The following is a 10,367-nucleotide window of genomic DNA, read 5'->3' on the forward strand; positions in this document are numbered from 1 at the left end:
TACAACATATTTTTTTAAATCCACTTTTGCCAAATAAGACTGTGGTGTAATCACTGAGGTTTCACTCAGTTGTTATGTGACTGCCAGGGTGATTTCACATCTTTAAGCTGAAGTTGAGTTGAGTTTTTGATATACGTGTATAAGTAATACCCTATCATCCAACCATCCATCCATCTTCTACCGCTTACTCCTTCTTCAGGGTCGCGGGGGAACCTGGAGCCAATCCCAGGGGCATCGGGCACAAGGCGGGGTACACCCTGGACAGCGTGCCAGTCCATCGCAGGGCACAATCACATACACACTCACACACAAATACCCTATCATATATTTTTTAAATACCCTTTTTAATTTAGATTAATTTCATTTTGTTCAATTATATTTTTTCCCCCTCAAGTATTTTGGTGATGAAGAGGACGAGGAAGACAGATGATGATGATTAGAAAAAATTTTGGACTCAGGAAAAAAAAAAGAAAGAAAGAAAAATATCTTTTCAGTCCTTTAAAAAATTCTGGTCTCCTTCTGTCAAGCTAAGTGATAGTAACATAAATTACTCACTTACTGCATCATTAAGAAGTTGCTATCTAACTAAAGTTAACTTCTTTTGCATGAGTAGGTACACAATGGCAGCTAATTTGTTAATGGTATGACTAACAATAAAATGTGTAAACACAAATAAAGCTGGCTTTATGTCTAACAAGCTATAACAAGCTATAAATAACATGCTAACAAACTAACATGCTAAAAAGCTATAAATATCATGGCAAAACTATTTTTTAAAAAACTGGGTCTTTTTTTTAAGTGTCTAAAATATTTATTTTTATTTTTATTTATTTTTTTAACCCATGCTCTTTCACACGAAGTTGTTGCAGCACCCTGACATTTGTGTGTGTGTGTGTGTGTGTGTGTGTGTGAAATATTTGGCCACCGTAGGTATTTCATTTGTGAAAATTGTGCCCACAGGTAAGCAAACCCCTCTCTCACACAGTGATTATTGTGATGGATAATTTCAGTAATTACTGTGATGTTTGATTTCTCTGTAATCAAATATCAATTTACATTTATTTTATGTTCTCAGTAACTGAATATGGCAGAGGACAGTGGACGAGGGTACAGTTCTGACCATTCAAGCGTAAGCATGCTTAAAGGAATTCCATCTATTTTTTTTACATAATGATTTTTATATCATGCATAAATACTTTGTATGTCAATATAAGTTTAATTTTGCTGCTTTTCCCCAGGCATCCACTTACATTCTGTCTCGAACAGTAAGCAGTATAGACTTTTTGTTAAATGTCATTTTCATTGAATGTCATACATTAATATTAAAAAAAAGTGTATCGAGATGTAGTTTAGTGTGATGTATTCTGCAGGAAAGTGACTTCTGTCTCAGTTCCTCAGAAGAGGATGACCTGCCACCTCCTCCCCCTCCTCCTTCTCCATCTCCTCCTACTCCCCTTCTTCCTTCTCTTCCTCCAATTAAAGATGTAAGGGATAAACTATCATATATTTAAAATAGTTGTTTTTTTTGTTTGTTTTTTTTAAGATTCATTTCATTTTGTTCATTTATATTTTCCCCTCAAGTACTTTGGTGATGACGAGTATGAGGAAGACACAGATGAAGAGGAGGGGGATGGGTTGAATATTTAAATAAAATTGTTTTTCTTTTACTTTACCTCTGATCTTTGTGTATCTTTGGGCATGCAGTGTGACTGTGAGTCTTTGTGTTTGTGCCTTTACTACCATTACTACCACTACCAAATGTTACATACAACTCTGAGTATTATTTACAAAGCCTGTTGATAAAATAAACAGTATTTAATTTGTGAACCTTTACTTTTACCGTTTATTTTTGTCTTAATTTGCGGAATTATTCCTCTGAGTCATCATTGTTTGACTAGGAAGTAATGTTTGATTCCCGTTTCCTGCACGTTCCGTTATTAGCGACGCACACCAAAAAAAAAGCCTGCAGAGAGACGCAGACACGCCCACAATACTGCCTACACTCCAGTTCACTAGGTGGCGGTAATGCACCTTTAGTGGTTTTCCAACCGCCATTAAAATCAAAAAGAAGACGAAGAAGAGCAGACACACACACACACACACACACACACACACACACGCGCACGCACGCGCACACACGAGATCACAGCGCTGAGGACTTTATAGCTGATTCTTCTGCTTTGCCACGCATTTTTTTTACTATTTTTTTTCTCCTTTTATCTCCGTAAAAACATGTCCGATGAACGTGTAGTTGATTCGCACCGGGACCAAACAGAAGACGTGAGACGAAAATCCGCTCCAGTTAAGGAATCTTTTGAGAAGCAGTATAAGTTAGGAGAGCTGCTGGGAAGCGGTGGATTCGGCTGTGTGTTTTCGGGACAGCGAATCTCCGATGGTTTACAGGTCGCTATCAAACAAGTGTGCCATGACCGAGTGCAGCAGTGGGCAGAACTGGCTGGCGAATCAATGACAGTCCCCATGGAGGTGGCGCTCCTGCTGAAGGTCGGTCGTTCAGGTCACCCTGGCATCATCCGCATGCTCGACTGGTTTGAGGTGCCCCGTCAGGGTTTCTTTATCGTGTTCGAGAGACTGCAGCCGTGCCAGGACCTATACTACTTCATCACCGAGCGCCGTACCATAGATGAACCGATGGCACGAAAGATCTTCAAACAGGTGGTTGAAGCGGTTCAGTTTTGCCACTCGTGTGGAATCGTCCATCGAGACATCAAAGACGAGAACATTCTAGTGGACACAGGTACCGGAGACATCAAGATCATCGACTTTGGATCTGGCGCTCTGCTGAAGGACACGGCCTACACCGACTTTGAAGGAACCAGAGTTTACAGCCCACCTGAGTGGATCCTTCATCACCGTTACGAAGCACTTCCACTCACCGTCTGGTCTCTGGGCATCCTTCTGTTTGACATGGTGTGTGGAGACGTTCCCTTTGAAAGAGATAGAGACATAGTCAAGGCGACGCCCAGTTTCACTAAGCGTGTCTCTAAAGAATGCCAGTCTCTCATTCTCTGGTGCCTGGCGTACCGCCCAGAAGAGCGTCCAAGCTTAGAGCAGATTTTGATTCATCCCTGGATGATGGAGAACTCGGAAGACATCGGAGACCTGCGGCACGACAGCAACATCGCGCCGAGTCTTTAATTTGAAAACACGGACCGGTTTAAAGATGGCTGTCGAAACCTCACACCTGCTGTTTTGATTATACACTGGATTACATCCCACTTTTACACTGGCCTCTCAACAGATCCTTATTTATGGAAAAGTTCTCCGGCATTGCGTCGTCCCACGGACGCCATCCCGTCTCCCGTGCCCCGTCCCCTGTTCTCCAGCCCACCCCGTGTGCATCTTGAATCTACACTGCTACACACAACCAGTGCACATGATAAATAGTTCTGATAACATGTTCCTGCCTGGTTCTACAGGCTCTCTGTGTATAGTTTGGTTCCCTCGTTTTAAGAGGAGGCTTTTGTGTCGTGTCCCGCTGGGAGCGCGGATACATCGGCCAGACTGTCGAGTGACATGAATGTGTCTTGATCCAGGAAACGTTCTTGTGACTCATGTTTGTGTTTAAAAAAACAAAACATCACCACTGTTCACTAAATTCCCTTCTGGGAAATAAAAAAAAAACTTATACATCGATGTGCCTTTTACTTTCGGTATCTTTGTTTTGTCAAGTGCTCTGAAGTGATAATAAGCAGGTGCTGCACTGGTCACGTGATTTAACACGTGGTCAAAAAACGGAGCATGAATGTCGTCCCTGACTCGGAAACAGTGTGTGTGTTTACTTAGAAAGAAAGAGAAAGTCGTTTCTGTTAAAGCCAAAGAGATCTAAATAAGCACTAGGGTTTTTTTTTTGTTTTTCTTTTTTTTTTTGGAAAGCTGTTGACTAATTGTGTCCGCGTTTAAGCTACAGGACCAAACGTCAGGCTCGAATGTGAAAAACAGGACCTTTTCAAGTGCAGAACGAATGGACGCATGAATGAATGAATGTATTAGATCTTGTGCTGTTTAAATTGAATCTGGCTTTTTTTGTTTTGTTCTTGTTTTCTTGAAAAGTCGAAAATCGAAATCCCTGCTGGTTTGCTCGGGTTTGCACAACAACTGTTCTCTGAATACTTTTGTGTGTTGAATTTTTATAATTTTGTGGCAGTGGTCACGTGACCATATTTAAGTTAAATTTAATTAAAAAAAAAAAAAAAAAACACTGATTCCCATGTTTATATTGTTCAGTTTTACCATTTGTAAAAAAAAAAATAAGTGTATAAATAAAATTTATAACAAGAATTTAAGTTTACCGTGTAAAGATGTGCTCATGGTTTATTAGAGGTAGACCTTTTCAGTCCTTTAAAAATTCTGGTGTCCTTCTGTCTTTAAGTCAACCTGACCGCTGCGAACAGGAATAAGCCACCCAGTAAGGAGTCCCTGAAGTGTCTGTGTTTGGACTTGCACCACATTTCCCTACTAATCAGACAGTAGTAAGTGATGCTGTAGAAAGATTATGTTGTGGAAATCACAGAAAACTAGCCAGACAGCTAGCAGACTGTGATGAAATATTAGTTTACTGCACAACTGACTGTCCGAACTGGCCTGCTAAATCATCACTAGCCATGTTATTGTGTTTTTGCGTTTGCAGCAGAACTTGTCAGAACGAAGGGCAAAGCAAGTTTATTTATACCGCGCAGCTCATTAGTTCAAAACTGACAGCTAATAAGTGATATGGGTGAAAGTCTACAAGGAATGACGCTACATCAGTAACAAACTTTGAGCACGTCTTCACAGTGTAAACTTAAATTCTTGTTATAAATTGTATTTATACACTCATGCACATACACATTTTGTTTACAGAGGAGTATTTACACCGGTATTCTAGTGACACAGAGCATATTAATATAAACTAGTCAGAAGGCAAGGCAAGTTTATTTACATTGAAAAACTCATTCATTAAAAAAAGGAAGATAACAAGTAATACGGGCCGTATTTATGCACATTCTACATGTTTTTTTCACACGAGTATTTACACGAATTTTCACATGTATTTACACATTCATACCCAAAGGAGGTTTAAACCCTTTCCTATAAGAGACCTTCTTTCAACACCGTAATCAAACAAAAGTTCTTCATTTTCTTTAATGTTCTTTGTGGCCAGGAAAATAATAATGTCCACCCCGTTTTGAAGAGTGTATGCTCTGGGCCTCAGGTTGCAACATTTCCTTGAGTGCTTGATTAACCGCCCAAAAGTCTGTCGGTCTGGATGGCACTCACAGCAAGGCGAATGTGCGTCAATGCACATAGCCTGTCCATTCATGTTTTCGAAAAAAAACATGTGAACACCGTCCTCCGCACTCACAGTGCTGTGAGTGCTGTGTCCCTCTGAGGCTGTGACGACCTGCCCGTGGTAGTCACACACCACCTCACCAGCCAGAAATCTTCGGGTGGCAATGACGCCCTTGCCCTCCCCTCCATCTTCCGTCACAACAAGTCCTTTCCACCTCTGGGTCCTTGTGAGTCTCCGGATCCGTTTAGCGTCCAATGCTGTGTCCACGGATCCATGGGGCTTCCATTCGTTGACGAACTGGGCTGCACTGGGTATGTTGCTCCTCCATCCCTGATCAGAGATCCACTTGCTGACCTTCTCCTCACTGGGTAGACGAGGGCCAAAGCGCGCTGTCAGGAAAACATGGAAAGATTTTGTTAGTTAAGACTATACTTCACAACTGTGAACACAGCACCTTACTTGGTAAATATCTTTTTACATATAGTTTTAAAAAATACTTACAGTGAATATGTTGCTTGCGCAGTTTCATCTGGGCCTTCACCCATCGCTCGTACAGCTTCCGCTGAAAGCTAGGTGAGATGTCGGCGCGCAGAGCCTTATCTGGTGCTCCACCCTCCACAGTCACCGGGTGCTGTTCTACAAGCCGGTTGTACGCTGCCTCAAAATCCGTTTGCAGATCTGTCGTCTCTGCTTTCTGCTGGGCAGCATTGCGAGCAATGCTACGGGCAGCGCGGCTGGATTCCCCTTCTGAAGGATCAGTGCTGAATAAAAAGAAATAATATTTTAGAAGGAGAAGAGTAGAAGACTAGTGCGTATAATATAATTTGTTTACAAATTGTGGATTGTATTAATTGTGTTTACAACTATAAAACATGCTTACGTCGACTGACCAGCCAGCAAATCCAGGAGCTGACTAGCCCTCACGACGTTGTCTGCCTGCTTCATGCGGTAATGTTTCTCCGCTGTAGCAGTCGAATGTGTCAGATAGTCAGCTACCAGAGACTTCTCTGTGTCAGTCAGACTCTTGGTGGCTGTCTCGAAGACCCGGCGTGCTCTCTGGCTGGTCACCCATGGTCTGACGCCATACCTAAAGTGCAAGTCGAAACCGTATATTAATTTTATGTTCATATTTATTTATATACATATAAAACACATCTACCCTCAGACCTCAGATGCCATACACAGTGTGTGCGAAATGAAGCACGATGGTCAGCTTACCTTATGTGCAGCCGTTGGAGGTCATTGGAGGGATTGTGTATTCTTCCACTCGCGGATGAGATGAAGAATCTCTCTTCAGTCCCATCCATATCTTCCCTCTTCCGCTTCCTGATGCAGGACTGGAGTTGTGGCCGCACACACGTGTAGTACAGGTCAAACCACTGTTTGCAGAGGAAAAATAAAAAAGTAATTACATGCATTAATTTATCTTAATGTTATTAATGAATGAATCCTGTTTCTGACAGGAAAATTATTTCCAACTTACAGTAACCTCCTCCTGGGAAAGGGCAAATGTGGCCACTTGTTGAGCACTCGTCTTGTGCTCCTTGACACCCACTACTGTGTACCCCGATGTAGTGGTTTTCTTGTTCAGCCACTCTGGAACCTACACAAAGCAAGAATATCACGACGATTAATGTCGGTAAAGGCAAAAACATCAGATGATTCACTGTGAAATTTAGAAAAAATTTAGGAAAACAATAGTACTCACAGTCATGTGCGTCACCACGCCCGGTCGTTGGAGGTGCTTCAGTATGACCAGTGCCTGGAGATTGTACATATAATCCAAGCACTCGTCGGTGGTCAACTGTTTCTCTGAGAGCATCTTCCGGGTGATGGCCAGGAAGTCTCCTTTGGCGGCCCTGAGCACAGCCGTGCAGTCATGCGTTGTCAGTTCTCCATCTGCTGTCAACCTCTCGTGCCTGTGAAAAAGATACAACATATTAACACATCATAATATTATTTGTCACAGTGCTCACATATATTTGCTGTAATTCAGAAAAATGGGTGCAAAAATAAACTTGCCTTTTTTGGGTAATCTCCTTGCTGACCTTCTTACTGCAGCTCTTCTGCAGCAGTCCGAGGTAGTCTATGAACTCCCTACAGTCTGTATGCAGGTCCTTGTCGTCATGCCTCAGGTTGGTGTTGATGGTCTGGTATGTGAGGAATCTGTATAGAAAGTACAAGTAAAAATGATGTACATGTATTCAAGCACAATTAAGTTTTGTGTGCAGAAGTTTTAATACGGAAAAAAAACCCCCCACCAAATTCTACCAACCTTTTCAAATTTTTCATGTAATTAAGTTGAGTTTGTTTCGATAGCCCCGCATCAGTCAGCTCCCTGAAAAACTGCTGCGTCTTCTCTCTGTCCCTGACAAATTCCAGGGACGGTGCCCGTGGGTCCATGTAACACAGAAAACGTGCAACGTTTTCAACCTGAAAAAAAAGGACACGTTAGATGACCTTGTCATCATGACTAGTTTTCTGTGTGAAAATATTTTTCTTGGATATCAAACTCAAAACAAGTTTTTTTTTTGGTAGTGCTCCCCTCCTGTTTAGGATTCTCATTTTGAAGGTCTTTCTGCAGGAACGAAAAAAAACCCCTCAGCAAAGCATGGTCGATGGAGTGCTTCTTGTAAAGCCCCTTCTCTGTCATCAGCTTTCTTGCTGGATTGGTCCACTGCACACCACCGTAACTGCAGTGAGGAAAAGATGTTTGGTTATAAAACTGAATATATCTGACTCAATTACGAAAAGCATGAGCTTTAACTAGGCAGGAGAAATCGGGCGGGGGGATATCCTGGGAATATCCTTTTTTCTGATTTTTCCTGCCTAGCTAAAGCTCATGCTCACTGCCATGCCTGCCCCGGTGGACGTTGATGGTACTGCAGTGAATTTCTGATATTTTCATTCGTAATCTTGAATGAATGAATGCCTTTTATTGTCACTATACACATGTACAATGAAATTAAGAGCCACTCCTTTTTTGTTCCGTGCCAACATGTACATTAAATAAACAAGAAGAATAAACAAGATAAATAAGATAAATAGACAAGATATTGGGGCGGATGGGGGAGGTACTATGAAATGCACAGTTTTGAGACACTATATACATATGCTGTGAACTCAGTACATGTATGCGTTTAGAATGGTAATAGCTTTTGGGAAAAAACTATTCTTAAATCTATTAGTCCTTGTTTTGATGCACCTGTAACATCTCCCCGAGGGCAACAGATTGAACAGATCAAAGCCAGGGTGAGAGCTGTCCTTAATGATGGTTTTTCCTCTGCTGAGGCAACGGGAGGTGTAAATATCCATCAGGGAGGGGAGACGGCAGCCAATGATCTTCTGCGCTGCTCTTACTACTCTCTAAAGCCTCTCCCTGTCTGCTGCGGTGCAGCTACCGTACCACACCGTGATACAGTATGTCAGCAGGCTCTCGACAGACGAGCGGTAGAAGATCAGCAGCAGATTGGGGTCCAGATTGTACTTCCTGAGAACCCTCAGGAAGTGTAGCCGCGTTTGAGCCTTCTTGATAACCGCTGTGATGTTGTCCGTCCAGGAGATGTCCGCAGAGATAAGGACGCCAAGAAACCGGAAGGTGTGGACCCTCTCCACACACTCACCATTAATGAAAAGGGGAGCCAGCTCAGTGTTGTGCTTCCTGAAGTCTACAATGAGTTCCTTGGTTTTCTTGGTGTTTAGAGCCAGATTGTTCTTTGAACACCAGGCTGCCAAGTTTAGGACTTCCTCTCTGTAGGCTACCTCATCTCCTTTTGAGATGAGTCCGACCACTGTGGTGTCGTCAGCAAACTTGATGATAAGATTATTGTTGTGGACTGGTCTACAGTCGTATGTGTAGAGACCGTACAGGAGGGGGCTCAGCACACAGCCCTGTGGAGAACCGGTGCTCAATGTGCGAGTGGAGGAGAGGTGTCTCACTGTCTCACTGTCTGAGACCAGTTGGTGAGAAAGTCCTTTATCCAGGCACATATGGTAGGGGGGGCCAAGAGTGACCAATTTGGTGATGAGAACGTCCGGAATGATTGTATTAAAAGCCGAACTGTAATCCACAAAAAGCATCCGGACGTAGCTCTGTTGCTGCTCTAGATGTCTCAACACGTAGTGGACAGCTACGGCGATAGCATCCTCTGTGGATCTGTTTGCACGATATGCAAACTGATAAGGATCGAAGTCTGGGGGGAGGTAGTCCTTGATGTGCTGAAGAACCAATCTCTCAAAGCACTTCATGATAACTGGAGTGAGGGCCACAGGACGATAATCATCTTATATCAATAATCTTAAATCAATCCGTGCTCTCAGTTTTGTAAACCGAGGACGCACCACGTTACAGTTGGATTTATATTGGACATTCACTGTACATTCGAACTTCTCTCTTCTATTTCTCAAGAAATAAACACACAAAAAGGACATGTATTGTCTTAATAATGTGTATTGAGTGGACATAGAAAAATGGAAAATATATTCAGCTGTATTGGTTCTATGTAAACTCAATACACATTAAGACAATACACATTATGTCCTTTTTGTGTGTTTATTTCTTGAGAAACGGATTGCAAAACTGAGAGAACAGGTTGCACACGACTTTTCATTTTTAAAAATTTTTTTTATCTGGCACTAGGGGGGCTCCGTAATATCAGAAATTCACTGCAGTAACGCTAAAACACAAATCAGTAAAGCTAGAAAACTGAGATTCTCACGATTGAAAGGTCTCGCCAATGCGCTCACTGCTGCTCCTTCCGCTGCTGACAGAGAAGCTCTCTGACGGTTTGCCGTCCAACCCTGTTGGCTGTGTGGCTCTGGAGGAGGAAGGCCCTGACCTCTCAATGGAAGTAGGTAGGGGTGGGGGCACATCGGTCACCACCAGAAAGCGACTCTCCAGTTCCTCTATCAGCCTTTCCAAAACAGAAAACAAGGTTTAGATACAAGGTTTAGATGTAAATACATTTCAGACAGAAGGAGACCAGAAGTTTTTAAAGGACTGAAAAGATCTTCCACCTACCTGCTGATTGGGTCAGCAGCAGCCAAAATCTGACACAGCCGGCCGTACTTAAACACC

At 42.5% G+C, this 10,367-nt stretch overlaps 2 protein-coding genes across 2 annotated transcripts; one reads left to right on the plus strand and one right to left on the minus strand.

Moving 5' to 3' along the window:
- Positions 1–436: 436 nt before the first annotated feature.
- Positions 437–3,156, plus strand: LOC128604582 (serine/threonine-protein kinase pim-2-like). The gene has a single exon (XM_053619725.1). The coding sequence runs from the start codon at positions 2,233–2,235 to the stop codon at positions 3,154–3,156; it is 924 nt and encodes a 307-aa protein (XP_053475700.1). The 5' UTR covers positions 437–2,232.
- A 1,714-nt stretch (positions 3,157–4,870) lies between these two features.
- On the minus strand, positions 4,871–10,102 carry LOC128604579 (uncharacterized). Its single transcript, XM_053619722.1, has 9 exons — positions 10,009–10,102; positions 7,566–7,983; positions 7,313–7,456; positions 6,999–7,209; positions 6,774–6,893; positions 6,509–6,669; positions 6,171–6,377; positions 5,792–6,051; positions 4,871–5,679 (listed from the first exon to the last, which is right to left on the minus strand). Exons 2-9 carry the CDS (start codon positions 7,691–7,693, stop codon positions 5,060–5,062), a joined length of 1,851 nt encoding a protein of 616 aa, XP_053475697.1. The 5' UTR covers positions 7,694–7,983; positions 10,009–10,102; the 3' UTR covers positions 4,871–5,059.
- Between the last annotated feature and the right edge of the window lie 265 nt (positions 10,103–10,367).

Source organism: Ictalurus furcatus, unplaced genomic scaffold (assembly GCF_023375685.1).
Source record: "Ictalurus furcatus strain D&B unplaced genomic scaffold, Billie_1.0 ctg1, whole genome shotgun sequence".
Classification (NCBI taxonomy): Eukaryota; Metazoa; Chordata; class Actinopteri; order Siluriformes; family Ictaluridae; genus Ictalurus; species Ictalurus furcatus.

Excerpts from the sequence above, each read along its gene's own strand:
- LOC128604579 (XM_053619722.1), bottom strand. The coding sequence starts at position 7,693 with ATGGACCCACGGGCACCGTCCCTGGAATTTGTCAGGGACAGAGAGAAG. Across the intron at positions 7,210-7,312 it reads AAGGAGATTACCCAAAAAAG|GCACGAGAGGTTGACAGCAG; the intron begins GCAAGTTTATTT and ends TCTTTTTCACAG. Across the intron at positions 6,378-6,508 it reads CTCCAACGGCTGCACATAAG|GTATGGCGTCAGACCATGGG; the intron begins GTAAGCTGACCA and ends CTTGCACTTTAG.
- LOC128604582 (XM_053619725.1), top strand. The coding sequence starts at position 2,233 with ATGTCCGATGAACGTGTAGTTGATTCGCACCGGGACCAAACAGAAGAC.